This window comes from Equus asinus, chromosome 20 (assembly GCF_041296235.1).
Source record: "Equus asinus isolate D_3611 breed Donkey chromosome 20, EquAss-T2T_v2, whole genome shotgun sequence".
In the NCBI taxonomy this organism is placed as follows: Eukaryota; Metazoa; Chordata; class Mammalia; order Perissodactyla; family Equidae; genus Equus; species Equus asinus.
The window spans coordinates 111,726,252-111,741,715 of record NC_091809.1 but is presented as its reverse complement, the minus strand read 5'-3'; the positions used below and the strand labels follow the sequence as shown (position 1 = coordinate 111,741,715).

General features: G+C 41.4%; 1 protein-coding gene across 3 annotated transcripts in view; it reads left to right on the top strand.

The window, feature by feature from the left end:
• Positions 1 to 15,464, top strand: part of DCDC1 (doublecortin domain containing 1) — a 428,668-nt gene that overhangs the window by 183,601 nt on the left and 229,603 nt on the right. For all 3 annotated transcript variants that reach the window (XM_070491394.1, XM_070491395.1, XM_070491396.1), the window contains one exon: positions 14,107 to 14,199. In XM_070491394.1, the coding sequence (XP_070347495.1) occupies positions 14,107 to 14,199 (93 nt within the window). The remainder of the gene's footprint in view (positions 1 to 14,106; positions 14,200 to 15,464) is intronic.

Below are 15,464 nucleotides of genomic sequence, written 5' to 3'. Positions count from 1 at the left end.
TCTCAACCCACAGTAGATCTTGGGATTGTAACATAGTAATTATGCTGCTAATTCCCAGTGGTGGGGGAGGAGGCACAGAAGGGGATGGGGGTGTAAGGAGTGGATCTTGAGATTCTCTCATAATTTCAGAGTGTAGGACATTGATGAGTAGACCATAAGGATTACTGTGGCGTAGCATAAGGGCAAGTGAGAGTTGCAGAGGGAGATGGGTGGTGAAGAGGAAGAAGCCAGACAGTGATGCACAGTAAGGATCTTGGGACTTTATCCTGTAGACAGTGGGGAGTCACTGAAGGGTTTCAAGTGGACAATGACACGATCAGATTTTTGCCTTAAATTAGAGCTTAAAAACAGGCTAAATAAAAAATGCAGATATGCATGGTTTTGCTGTTCAAGATTTAAAACGTTTTTGACCCAGTATTGAAAAAATATCCAAAATTTAGGTCTGTGTTCCCATATTGTTCCCATATGGCAGCAATATGCTGGAGATGAAAAGCAGCTCACCCATTGGATGGGTGTCTCAGGGACCACACATCAGAGCCCATGGAAGAATTCAGGCCCAATTCTGGTCCCTCCTGAACAAACCGGTGCATTCGCAGTTACGCTGTTCTACAGTTAGTCAGCACTGAGCCCGCTGCCCCCGTAGCGGCACAGTTTGCTGTGGTTGTTATGTCTCAACGAGGACCAAACAGAATGGGAAAAGGTCAGTAGCCTCAAGGATGGTCATGGGTGCCCAGTGGAGAGTACAGGCCCATCCTGGCATAGTGGAAAAAGAGTAAATAAGTGGTTCTACAAAATGTGTGTGCTGTTGTGCTAGAGTTATGGAGACACTGCTCTAGCAACACAGAAATGGCGGACTGTCTCGGGAAAAGCGATCTGAAGGGTTAGAGGAACTTTACCAAGAAGAGAGCTAGGGGAAGGGAATTTTCCCCAACAGTCCTAGAGCTCACTTGTCATCTCAGCCAAATTATTTCTCTCAAGCAGTCCCTGCCTGGAGCAGCAGTGTGGCGGAGACGTCTAGCCTCCAGCAGAATCGTTCTCTTTTTTGTAACACGACTACACTCTGTCTCCCAGCCGGGCTTGCAGATGGAGGTGGCCAGGTGACCAACATCTCTACAGTGGGATGGGACAGAGGGATGTGTTCCCAGCAGCAGAAGAGCTGAGGAAGTATGAAAATAGGAAGACAATGTATTTCCTTTCCTGTCCCAAACTTCTCATGTCGCAAACCCAGCTCGCTCTATGCTTAGAGGAGAGCTTCAAATCAAACATGACGCTGAAATTTTGAACCAGGTTGTATGAAATTTTTATACCTGTAAGTACTAGGTAGTTATAGATCTGCTTAAGATGTTGTTAAGGGACATGTGAAGGCATTGCCAAGTAAAAAAAGCAAATTGCCACATAATATAGCAGGGATACCATTTCTGTAAATATAAAATGCACATTTTTACATATATTTGTATTTCTATATATGTGCTTAAGAAGAGGTCCAAACTACTACATACAAAACTGTTGATAATACCTCTGAGTGCCCATGAATTGTTGTACTAGAATGCTCTAATAGACATTTTCAGAATGGAAAAATAACATTAGATGTTAATTTTGACAATTCTAGAGATGGAGTAAAAGTTAGGTAAGGAATTTTTACCCAAATGACTTTAATACTTTTCATTAATAATTACTGTCAGCGGATCTACATCCAGTTGCTTTTTTGTACAAAACTCAAAAATAAATTCTCTTAGACTAAAGTCTCCAAATGCAATTTATTTTCTTATTAATGTCATCAAAAATAGATTCATATTAATAGAATTCTGATTTTTAACTCTGGGCTTTCATAATCATATGCTTTAATATGAAGGAAAAAATTACCAATTTATCTATTATTCTCTAGTTATTTCCTCCATTTATTAGTCAGTTTTTCTGACGCATCCAAGACATAATTAAAAATCATGGGTGCTGGAGTCAGACACACCTGGATTTGAATCCCGGTTCTTCAGTTGTTTTTCTTCGTGTTCATGACCAAGTCACTTAACCTCTTTAAGCCTCATTTCCAGGACTTCCGGAAGCTCCTTTGAGGACTGGATGGCTGCCGTGCGTCTGCAGTGCCCAGAGCCGTGTGACAGGCAGACAGTGCCAGGCCCGCCTTTGTCTTGGCTCTCATCTCAGTTCACTCTGAAGAAGCAGTAAATGTGGTCTAGTGCAGTCAGTAAATAAGAATTCACAAAGCTTCCATTGCCCTGCGGTAATTTACACCACCCATTCTCTAAAACTGCTGTAGGCAATTTTAAAAGCAAAGGCGATAATCATATTTTATCTTCTGTTTTGTCTCTTTTTATAAATTTTGGTTTTCTTTTGAGCTATATTTTATCTTTTAAAAATTGAGATAAATAAGGGAAAAGACGATTAAGTTGAGGTGAATGTGGACAGAGAACAAATTTTAAAAACGAGTAGTAAGTCACCCATATTGGTGGGTAACAAGAAAAGAAGCAATATTAAAAAGTGCCTGTTTTTAATTACGAGATTCATGCCTGTATATGCATTTGTATTGTAGAATATTTAGTTTATAGAAAAAAGCTGATGTAAATAAGAAAAAAGAGAGCTATACCACCCATACTGTCACCATTCTGAGAAGGTATTCTCAGTATTTTGGTGTATGCCCTTTTTATATGCTGATAAATACTTAAAATTTTATTTATGTTTTGAGACTTTATTTTTCCAGTTAAAATATTACTGCCATTTCCTGCTGTAAAATATTCCATACCAGTACTTTAAATGGATGACGATAATCTCTCTGTAGTTTATTTTACTAACCCTCTTAATTTTGAACATTATGTATTATGCAGTCTTTTTACTGCTGCAAACAGGGTTTTGTCAATCCTTTCAGTCAATTTTTGGGTGCATATCCATGTTTATTTCCTGTTGTAAAATTCCCAGAAGTGGAATTTCTGAGTCAAAGATTGTGCACATTGTTCAGGTTTGCTCCACGTTGCTGGGTTTCCCTGGTGAGCACCGTGTCATGTTCTCACCAGCAGTGCCGGAAGGCAGTGGTTCCCCATGTGCTCTGGTCCTTAAATTCACTAATTCTTAGCTGTTAGAAGATCTTGTGACCACGTGATAAGTTAAGCCCGTCATCTCATTGTTTTTAGTTTGTTTTATTAGTAGCAATATTGGACTTTTTGTGCCTGTTTTCTTTCGCCATTTGTATTTTTTCTTTTATGAATTGCGTATTCATTTCCTTTGCTACTATTTTCTTTGGTGTTTGTCTTTTCCTTAACTATTTTTTTTAGTCTACCTTAAAGTGTTCTTTCCATATTAAGGATATTAATCTGTTGTCACGTTGCAAATAGTTTCTCAGGATATTGCTGCTTTTCAATTTTATTAAAGCTCCTTTTTGAGGTACACAAGTTCGGGACTTTCATTTAGTCAAATTTAGCCACATTAGACTTAGGAAGACCTTTTCCATTCAGATTTTATTAATTCAGCTATATTGTTTTCTAGCACTTTTATTATTATACTTAAATCTTTAAGTCATCCAAAGTGTCTAAAGTGAAAAATAGATCTAGCCTGTTTTTTTGAACTCTTAGTGCGTTGTCCATTCCAGTGCTATTTAATAACCCCCTTTCCTTGTCAATTTGCTTCATCCACGCCCCTGGGGCAGGTGTCTTTTGGAATTCAGAGTGTTGTCGACTTTGGAGAGTCGTGTGATACGTGGACCGATAGTCTCCCGTGGAACCAGCCAGTAGCTCTGAGACGGGTCCCGTGGGAAAGCACACCAGTGTTTCGCAGGGCAGCATTCCCACTGCGTGGGGCGAGTAAAGGCTGTGAATCGACCCTTGCTAGGATTTGCTGCCTGATGTGTTGTAAAAAGCATTCAGCTTTCCGAAATTTTTAGATTTTGGAGTGTGGCTAAGAAATTCTTGACTTGTATCACATTTAACATGTAATAAAGCCCTAGCATACGAGGTGTGTCTATTTTGACCTGATATTTAGTTCTATTGTGTGTCTTAAGCTACACACTGTGACACACTGCTTTACTGATTTTTGTTTTGATAAACATTTTAATGTTAATTTTATTACTTCTTGTTTCCCAAAATTTCTTGGGTCATTATTTTTTATGTGTATCATAGAACATTTTCATCAAGGTCCAAACAAATAACATAGGAGAATTCAGATTAATTTGAGGGAAGCCCAGCAGGAGGCCCGAGCCGTGTCGACAGGAGGACGGAGTTGTGCTCCTGTGTCTGGATTGTGAGTCACTTTGTCTTCGCTCTTGAATAAACTGAGAGGTTCACACTCAACTCAGTTGGAGAGCCATTGGTCTCGTGACACATTTCCGGGAGTCTGTCTGGCTGGACTCCTGGGTGCTCTCATGGTCGTTAACAGTATCTTTCAGTGTATTAAAGGCTGTTAGGAGCCGTGTAAAGAAACCTGTTTACCGTGGTTTAACCTAGTGTTTAGGAAAATTATTTGACACAGAATCCCTGTCGCCTGATACCAGCGCAGAGTTTAGGGAACAGCTGTCTAATGACGAATAGGAGCCCGAGGATTCTCAGCTGTCACGAGCCCGTCACAGATACCGATTGGTCATCTGCTCCCTGCCTGCTTTGGCCGCGTGGACTGGCGATACAGAGGAATGGTAAGATATGGTCCTTTACTTCAGGGACGAACGCAAGAGAAACGATGAGGGAAATGCTGAGCGCTGACTGCAGTTCTCAATGCACTGTTAGCCCTCGGAAGGCGCAGACCTTTGTCACCAGGGCGCGTGCCATGCTGTGTTCATATGGGCACGGGCATTCAGTAACTGCACTGGAGGAAGGAACGGGGGGAGGCAGGAGCGGCACTGTCTGTAGTACATGGCAGTGTCCGTTCGCTCATGTGTGTGTATGGGGAGAGGACAAAGCAGAGTGGGCTTCCCGGATGAGGCTGGACCAAAGCTGGGCCACAAAGGATTGGTGCGTATAGTTTCCCCGTCACTGCAGGAGATCATAATTGGAAGCAGGCTTACTGGAGATGTGAGGTGCGCCATGCCCAGCCTTCCCACGTTCAGGCACTGTTCTATAAGGATGGTGGCCTATCTGGCTTGTCCTTTCTGGGCCCCAGAATCCTAACTACTGGTCTCAAGCAGTTCTCTGATTCAGGATAGCTACTTAGTGGGTGAGAGGAAATGTGGTTCATTATTTTACAGAAAGTTTAAAGTTTACACGTTACTTTACACATTCCTGTGTGGGGAACGGTGCAGGAGTGTCCAGCTGAAGCGGTAGGTCAGCACGCAGAACACGGAGGCAGCCTGCCATGCTCGCTTCTCAGCTGAGTCCTCAAGCTGCGGTGCAGAATCTGTGAACAGCTGAAATGTTTCTTTGACACCCTTCATTGACCTACTCCATTTCGTAGGGGCCTGCTTATCAATTTCCCTGAAAGATACAGTCTGACTGTGCTTTATTTCTCTCCTTTGTCTTATAAATCTGTTTTGCCTGTGTTCCTGGGCTCAGTCTATCAATAGACTCTCTCACCTGTGCGTATACGATTTGTGTGCAAAATAACTAAATGACTCAGAGTTATTTTCTGACATGAGTGTTACTTTCTTCCTGAACCCTCACCTGCTGAATCCTGGGGAAAAATCGCTGAATGTCCAATTCAGTTTAAAGTTTGGTCTGATGTGATCACTGAAATAGTTATTTTAGGCTATTCTTTCTCTCAGATAGACTCTCCTTATCCCGATGGTTTCCTTCAGGCAGTATATGGAAGAGGGGTTGGTGTGGCTTTCACATCCTCAAGGCAAGGGGCTCCGGCCTCCTGCTGGCCCGCTGGCATGTATACATTGGCGTGGCAGCTGCCGGCAGTGGAAGGACATCCCTGTTCACCTGCTTGCTGGGCGTTTGTCTGGTCTGCATCGTGTGAACTTGTAGCCCGTTCTCTCGACTCGGACACTTTTCTGGTGGTGCTTCCTGCATTATCTAAACCTCACCTTGACTTCCTCTTGTATTCAAGACCCTTCCAAGGTCTGACTGAGATGCCCATTTGGCCCTGGCTTGAGCGGTCTGTGGTACTGCTCTCACTATAGAGCCATCTCTCCCTCACTACGCCAATAGCCTGTGGCAGACTTCCCAGCCTAACACGCAGCTACTTGCCTGTCCTAAGACACAGAAACCAAGGGTGACTTGGGAAAGCTGGACCTCAGGCCTCCCTCTGCCTACCTGCACTGTGCCATCCTGTCCACGTGGCTGTGTCCTTGGTGGCTTAGGGCAGCTTCCCCCCTGTGTCCATGTTGAGGGCAGGGGAGCAGAAGAGTCCTCTGCCCGGGGACTAGTTTCCACTCGCCTGACACTTGCTCCCTCCCCAAGCCACACCCTAGAGACGGGAATTTAGGACTTGTTCTTCTGGCTGTTTTGCTTTCCCACCTCCCGCTCTGAGACTTCTTCCTATATCTCTGCTAGGACTGAAGGAGGCAGGCTTTTATTTTATTTCTACATTGTGTCCTCCTTATTCCTGACTCCAGCAAAGGCTTAATAGCGGTCAGAGTCGTCACTCCTAATTTACGAGGGGAAACTTACGTGCTGAATCCGCTGTTTAACTGTTTATATGCTAATGGAGAGGACTAAAAGGTTTTCTTGAGAGTCACATCCTCTCTCAAAGCCACAGTCTCTTGTGCAAGGATATTGCTCTGTTGCACGATTCTGTTGGACGTGTCAGAAACAATATCATCGTGACAAGTCCTGTTGATGCCTGGGGTAGTCTGGGCAGCTCGTGCGTGGAAAGGACAAAGAGGAAAGCGTGTTGCTAGTTTTTAAACCATTACCCCGGTTACATCACCCATTATAACACCCGAAGGACTTTAAACTTGGCATGTTAGTAAGACAGTTGAGTTGCACACCTTGAGTTTCAAGGAATAGAGACTCATTCACATCTCCTAAAGTAATGCATTTACTGTGAAGACATACATGACATGTCTGTTAGGGTTTATTGGTTTCAATCAGTGGGATTTGTCTTAGGCTAACTCAGGCAAAGACTGAATTTAATGGGATAGCAGGTGGTAGCACATGGAATTCAAGGAAAGACCAAAGAGAGGGGCTGTAGAAAGAACCGGAACAGCTCTGGATGTCTGGATCGAGGGGGCAATCTCTTCAGGGTGCTGTTAATGGGACCAATTCTCTCCAACTGTTTGTGTCTCTGTGTGGTCCTCTTGTGACTCTGTAACTCTGAAGAGAGAGGCTGATAGGTCCTGGGTCAGGGGCCCACCCTTGGCCAGGGTCCCTCCGAAACCGCACGTGGTAGTGGGGGAGGTGGAGTAGAGTCGGTGTGAGAGGGCGGGCCGAGTCCAGCTTAGGGCAGGCGACATTCCCAGTCGTGACTGAACGTCCAGGCAGGAAGTTTATAATCTGGCTACTGAGGCAGGATTAACTCAGTGCCACTTTCTCCACAGAATGTGCAGGGCTAAAATTTGTTTATGATTACTTTTTTTAGAAAAGCAGGAAAGAAAGGAGACTTTAAAAGCAGTTTAAGTTTCTTTAATCGTGTTAAATAAGTTGGAGGTGAAGTATTGTGGAGAATTCTCTTTTACATCCTTTCAGACAAACTGTCACTGTTTCAAAAGTTCCTGTTTGAAGTGGTTGTGATTTATTTTTTGCTAATTTTCAAATATTATGAAGATTTCTTTTATAAATTCTGCCTTGAAACACACTGTCCTCAAGAAGAATCCGGGCTGCGGCAGAAGTAGCTTTTTCCAGAGTTAGCAGGGTTGGGTGAGGCGTCCCTGGCTTTGGAAGGCCCGGGCTGTGTGAAATGCCAGCACTGCTGCCCGATGTCTCAGGGCCAGTTTGTTGTGGAGCCAGAATCCACAGCCGTCTGAGTTAAGGATTCTGCTCCTTCCCCGAGTCTAGAAGTGGCGCTCTTGAATTTTTTGGTTGAAAGGACTTAAGTGAGACAACCTGGTTGGAAGTGAGGCCGGGTCAGGGTTTATGAGAGGGACCTCTGAGACTGGAACTGAGGTAACGTAAATAGCTTGAGAGGATGGGGCTGCGGCTAGGCAGAGCTGAGGACCGCGTCCTCGGTTGGGTTCCTTATAGCACGGGCACTTTGCACCTTGCACTGAAATTCAGAAGTAGATTAGGTATGGGGCGCACTAACCCTCCAGCCCTCCTTCCCTAGGGTGAAATGTTCCCTCAGCCCGACCACTGCCTTAGGCTGACTCACGTGGGGCTGCCGTGCCCTGTCTCTCTGCTGTTCCTTCAAGGCTCGGCTTGTCCTCGCTCCCCCGCCTCCCGAAGCCACTTCACTAGTTGTATGTAGAACAAATTTCATCATGTAATTAATTGCTAATTAGTAATATTAACATTTATTAACAATATGGCCCCATATCATCACTTCTTTTCCTAGCAGACACTACCCCTCATTTATGGCTTTCCATCTCCAGTCACTCCAACCCCAAATTATATTTTTGTCCTTTGTACTGTAGATTGTATTGCTTATACCTCCATTTGACAGTTAATTATGAGTTACCTCATGCTTTATGTTGTTTCCAACTTTTTTTATTGTCTCCTCAACCATGTTGCACATTCTATTAGCCTATTTGGACCCAGAAAAATGTCGAGAACAGTGGTTCGTGTGGAGCCATGTTATTCAGTTAATGCTGTGGTTTTCTGAATCATGGGGGGAAGTGGGATCCGCTGGGTTCAGTTCTAAGTTCCCAACTCTCCCTTGCCTACAATGCCAACCTTATCTAGTTACCAGCTAAGCTTTTGTTGAAAGATCTCAGAGACTACTGCCCCCACCCCGTGAGGAGCGTTCGCTAAACAGCTCCGCGTGCAGTTTTTATTTGCTCAACCTAAATATAAACTTTTAATCCTGGTTTGGTGCTTCTTCGCAGTCCCTGGTTTGATTCTGAATAAATAGTAGGTTTTTAATAAATATTAAGATGAAATAAATGGGTATGATAATTATATCTTATGAACTTTAGTTCATATTTTAGTTCAATTCTAAAAGATACTTAAATTAATTTTTAAGTCAAAAATAGTTCAGATTTCTTTAAGTTATGACAAGTGTTGAGCACATAAAGTCATTCCTTGTAGAAATTCACAACACACACTGAAAACCCATTCGAGAGCCCCAAGAATCACCCCTGATATTCATGGCAGGAATGGATAGTATTTGTGTGACATGTTGACCTATCCACTAGTTTGATTTTGTACATTTGAACTTTTCAAACCATTTTCTCTATTTTGGTTTCATCTTTGTTGACAGGTAGGGAACGGAAAATAGCAGCCTAGTCCAATTTAAAATGATACAAACTCATTTATCCTTTAACTCCTTTACCACATATTTTTGTGTGTGTGGCCGCTCTTATGAATTCCATTAATGCATTTCCAGACACAAATTATTTAGGTGGACAAAATTCAGAGTTTTTCCTGGACATCGTGATACCGCGTTGTGGCTTCCCCCACACCCCCAGCAGCCACCTCCTGTTCCCATACATACATGGCAGCAGCAATGGCTGGAAACAAAGGGCGCTCTCCCAGTCTCTGAATACAGTGACATTCATTCTGAGAGAAGCAGGGGCAGCTTTTTGAAAGCCGACTTCTTCAGCTCGACAATAACACACAATGAGTTATTGACTTGTTTATATACGGAGCTCTTTCAGTAACTAACTCTGACTCCCACAGTCTGGACAAATGATTGATTTCGTGGTTAGAAAAAGAGAAAGCTCTTGCGCTAAACTCTGTAGTGCAAACTACTTCTTCCCCATTTGTCCCCTAACTGAATAGGACCTTATTAAAATGCACTTTCCAAAAAATACCTGCAGCTGGCCTTTATAACCATGTTTTGTATATATAAATAAGTAATTTGTCCCAGTCTTTTGTATATTAACAGACCGTTGGGAAACTTGTCACTATATATGAAGGCTGATTGTCCTGTTGTTTATGCTAAACTGTATTGCCTATATCTGCATGTAAAATATGGATCAAATAATTTATTAATAGATCAATATTTACAGGTCAAAGACAGAGTTTTGATAGAAAGATTCAGTTTTCTTGTTGGGTTATGTTGACCGGTGAAGGACTTTACATACAACACATCTCATAACCTCCACATTTGAATCCCTGGCTGTTCTTCTGAATACAGAGAAAAGTACCTGCAGAGCTACAGTTCAGACACTGAGGGTTTGGTTGGACTCCTGGGCTCCTCCGTCTTTGGCTGGCACCCGTCTGGAATGTCAGGAGGAATTACACAGACGGAACACTCCAGCTTGTTCGACTGCTGTGCCCTCTCTAAAGATACTAGTAATTGGACTCAGAGTTTGCTTTAGAGTTATTTTCTCTCGTAAAATAGATTTCATTTTACCTCACTGTCATGTTAAAATTTTTACACAGTCTTTGTGATTTTTATAAATACACTTTAAAATATTTTAGGGAGGAGTTAAGAAAACAAGAAGAGAAAGCCATATCCTGTCGATGACTCACGTGAAATGCCATCCCTGCTGTTTGTCCGTGTTTCTCCAGTAGGAGGCCTTGGGCCTGTTTCTCCTCTAGGACGTCCACAGTGGAGCTTCAGGAGCAGCAAGCGCTTGAAGAACTCCTGAAAATTAAAAGCGCTTTCTGTGACCCTCCCAACCGGCTGCATGTTTCGTATGGAACTACGTGTTACTAAACTATGGCCCTTTAGGGCTGCAGAGAAAGGACGTTGCCAGCAACCGCAGCATCAATAGTTTGTGTAAAATGGAGACAGTCTGAAAGCAGCATTCACTAGAAGTTGTTTCGCGGGACTCTGCTGCTTCAGGGCTACTCGTGTGGAATTTTTTGTTTTTAATTCGTAAACAAGTCATTCGAGGTGAACTCATCCTTTTTAATCTTGTTTCTCTAACCAGACAATTTCTGGCAGTGTTTTTGTCCAGTTTTCTTTGACAGAGCTGTTATGTTTCTTGTTTCTTCCATTTCTGTGCTGGCCTTGACAAGTTTCTTGATTGTTCTATTCTGGTTACTTTAATATTGAATGAGCTCAACTTTAAACGAATTTTGGATAGCTGGTGTTTGTTACTTACATGGTTTTAAACTTAGCAGCAGGGCCTGACAAAAATGGCAAATTAAACCTTCCTGTTTAGCTTGTTGGACTTTGATGTTCACAACGAGTGGTTGGGGTGTTTTCTCACATTCAAAAAGGACAAGGTATACCGGGAACAGAGTGACTCAGTTTCTCTCTCCCCTGTTTGGTAGAGATTTGGCTTTTCACAGTTCTCAAGAAGTTTTAGTCATCATTCTGGGGTTTTTTTATTGAGGTATAATTGACATATATGAAAGTTTCAGGTGTTCAACATAATGATTTGATATATATCGCAAAATGGTCACCACGCTGTCTAGTTAACATCCATCACTTCATATAGTTACAGAATTTTTTTCTTGTGATGAGAACATTTAAGATCTACTCTCTTAACAACTTTTAAATATGCAGCACAGTATTATTAACTCTAGTCACCATGCTGTCCATCACATCCCCAAGACTTATTTATCTTATAACTGGAAGTTTGTACCTTTCAAGCCCTTCACCCATTTCAACCCCCTGCCCCCCACCCCTGGCAGCCACCAGTCTGTTCTCTGTCTCTATGAACTGGGTGTTTTGCTTTGGTTTTCTTTAGATTCCACACATGAGTGCGATCATACAGTATTTGTCTTTCTCTGTCTGACTTATTTCACTTAGCATAATGCCTTCAAGGTCCATCCTTTCTGTTTTTGATTTGAAGTTTCTACCCTCTTTATACATGAAAAATTAGTCTCAGAAATTTCAAATCCATTGACAAAAAAAAATATTTCATGTATTTTAGATAAGAACAGCAAATCAGAAGCAACTAGTTTTCTCTTAATGAAGGAACAAGAGGATCTTCTCCAAAGTGACAGGAGAGAAGAATGCTACTATTGTTATCATGTGGGACTTGAGAGGGGCGTGCTGTTAGCACTGCATATTATTAATAACTCAGGGTGAAAATGGCTTTCTTAGTTTGACTTTTCACTTACAATAATTTTCTCCTATATGATTGTATTGAAATATCTCTCTTGAAATGGCTGGTCTGTCTCCAGAAAAGGCCCCATGTGTGTATCCTTACATTCGTTGACCGTTTATCTCTCAGCATCCTGCTGGATTCCCTGTTTGGTACTATACCTACGGTGCTTTTCAGGAATGTTGATGTGTTTTCCCTCAGCTTTTGTAGATTAGTTAGTTGCTTCTTTGGAGGTTGAGTATGAGAATGGAGGTGATTTTTCCAACTGTGGTGCTTTCAGCGGTAAAGAATTACCACCTTTTAAGAGTTGCTTGGAAGCAGTCCTAAATGTCATGGCCCTGGGAGACGTCGTTAGAATCTGACTTACTGCTCTGGCACCAAAGTGTTTCATAGCTCTGCTTTCATTTTGTTTTGTTTTCCCTTCAAAGGAAGGTCTGCTCTGAATGTTTTTGCATTTAGAAGTCAGATTTTAAAGAATAGATGACCTTGGTGACTATTCCCCAGTCGCTCTCCTCCACACCTGTCTCCCCCGAGATGAAAATCCCCCTGGGAAGAAATGACCATGGAGACTTGAGACCTGTATATGAGCCTCAGTCCACACACAGGCTTCCACGTGTGCGGGTCGGGCTTGATAGTTGACGTTGTGTCATGTTATGTTTTTGTTTTACTTCAGCACAGGAAAAATATTCCTTGGGGAGGGGGGCTCTTAAGAACAGTTTCACACGATGATTTTTTTTTAACTTTTCATCAGTGGTTCTCAAAACCTGGAACAGAGATCGGCAAACCGCTGCCTGCCAACCAAATTCAGCCTGTCGCTTGTCTGTTTTCTGAGTTTTATTCAAGAATAGCTATGCTCGTTCGTTTATGCATTGTCTATTTCATGCTGCCAGGCGGAGTTGGGTCATTGAAGGACAGGCGGTCTGCCTCCCCCTCCCCACGCCTAAAATATTTACAGTCTGGCCCTTTGGAGCAGTGTTGGTGAACTCCTCACCTAGGGTGATCATCAGAATCACCTCAAGACCCCTGGGCCTTTCGCCTCCACCAAACAGCATCTCTGACAGACTGAGCTGTATCACGTGTCGGTGGATGAAGTGCGGGCAGGTTCCATGGTGTTCTTCTAGCAGATGTGCACAGTCGCATCGAGGAGGCCGTCCTGTTGAGGCCACCCCCATTGCGTCCCAAGTACAGGAGTGGGTCTTCAGGCAGGTATGGATGAAAGATCCATGTTAATTCAAACATGGTTAGCCAGGCTGACAGCTGAGACAGCCTGTTTAAAACAACAGCAACATGAACAAAACAAAAAAGGGTCATTATTCATTTTAATCCTCAATAAGGAGGTACAACATGGCAAGTCCACTGCTTAAGAGTTAAAATTCCAATTCAGAGGGTCTGTGTCGGGCTACTGTTTTCTTTCTTTCTATCAATGCCACTCTGTTGAGTGAATATTATTGTATGTGTTTAGCTTTTTCTTTTTGTTGAAAGTAGCATTTTGTTTCAAAGGGAATTTTTATAAGGGAATATAAACTGGGCTGCATTCGCCTTTTCACAACACGTAGGTGAGCAGCAGCAGACCTTTATCTGGCTCGGTGAATGGAGCCGGTCAGGGTAGCTGTTCGGCTATTTCAGATACGTTATCCTCTGTCATGAAATATTATAAATCACTTTGCATTATTCTAGAATGTTTGAATTGACATTTGGTTCTGGTTTATGTCCTTGAATTCTTATCCTGACATAACAGCAGCCAATTTATTTCCTACTGGCAATGAAAGATTTTAGTAGGAATTGTCAGCCTAATTAAAGAAAAAAGTTGCTATGCTCATTTTGATAAAATGCTTTAAAAACGTACTCATCAGTATCAAATATCTGCAATTAAGGACCCCCTCTCAAGTCGTATTTTAGTAAACTTAAAAACAATGGAAGTGGAAGTGAAAAATTCAGAGTGTTAAATGTTTTAAATATAAAAATGAACTTTCAACTTATTTAATATAAATGGAATTCATTTTCACATAAGTATGGGCCGAATTAATTTCAAATCACCTTCCATAATTATGCTAAATTAGTTGTTTGAGTAAATGTTGCTATTATGTGTCAATAGGTGCCTATTTTCATGTCATTTCTTTATTTTCTAGTTGAACATGGCCGTGGATAAACAGAAAGAGAAAATTACTGAAAAAGTTATTCTTTCAATGACAGCAAAGGGACTACATCAGACACAAGAAGAGGTAAGGAACTTACTTTTTAAACTGTATTACAAAACTACAAGGAACTGATTTTAAATTTAAGACAAATTTTACTTGGGTCCGGTAGTGAACAAACTATAGTTATTAGATCACAAGATAATGGAAAAAATTGGTCAAAACCCAAAATCATTTTATTGACAGAGATAGCTTGAAAAATAATTATAGGCTTGAAAGAATAATCATATTATAATTTTCTGAAAAATACTTATGAATACCTTCTCATAAATTTCCCAAATTAGGCAATTATTGCATGCAACTTGAATCTGGAAATTATAGAACTTACTAGCAGGAAAAACATTACAATTTTGTTGAACTTTGAATAAATACTAAATCTTATTGTTATTTTATGACTTTCTAGGAATAGAATTATTGTTCTGAATTTTAGAAATGCTAACCATGTTACGTCTTATCAAGGAAAAACTGCAGTTTACAAATGTCAAGAATAAGTGAGCTAGTCGTCAGGTTCCGCAGGCAACCTTGCAATGAGGGCACGAGAGCAGCTTCTCCCCCAAAGCTCACGCTGTGCAGTCGACAGCAGCTTCCATAAATGAAATAATAATACGAAATTGGTGTTAGACAAGGGGAGAATGATTTTCACGTAGTTCCTGGAATGCAAAAGCATTTAATCTTTCTGAGAAAAGATCATGAATTTGCTCATTTCCATGTACCACTGTCAGTAAATAAAATCTATGAGCAACTTGCGAATATTTAAAAATTAAACTTTCATATAATTCTCTTTTGATGTTTTGGAAGAAATCTATCCTACCTTTAGAGTTTTAATATTTCCTTATCATTGTGCCTGCATCTCCTTTGCTGTGTGTTTTATAGAAGACGACAGGTACAATGGATCAAATTTTCCCGAGTGAATTCAAGTCTTACATTAAAACCTACGTTAATATTTGGGACCTGTATATGTTCAGTGTTAAAGACTATATTGTAAACATTGATTGTTAATCTCAGTAGAGCTATTTCATGAGAAAAATTCAGCTTGCGTAATTCCTAAGATGTAACAAATAACAACTGCACACATTAAAGCCATAGTTCTAAGTCACTCCGTGTAGTATTGACAAGTTAAAGACAAGGTTTTTTAGCTATAAATTTAAAAAATATTGTCCTCAGTTCATTTGAAAAGTGTTTTTTTATCACAGTTGGAGAGTTTTATTACGTTTTCCCAGTAAGTATAAAATGATTCTATCATGTATCCTGATACAGTAAACTTTAGGAAATGCAAATAAATATCTCTAGTT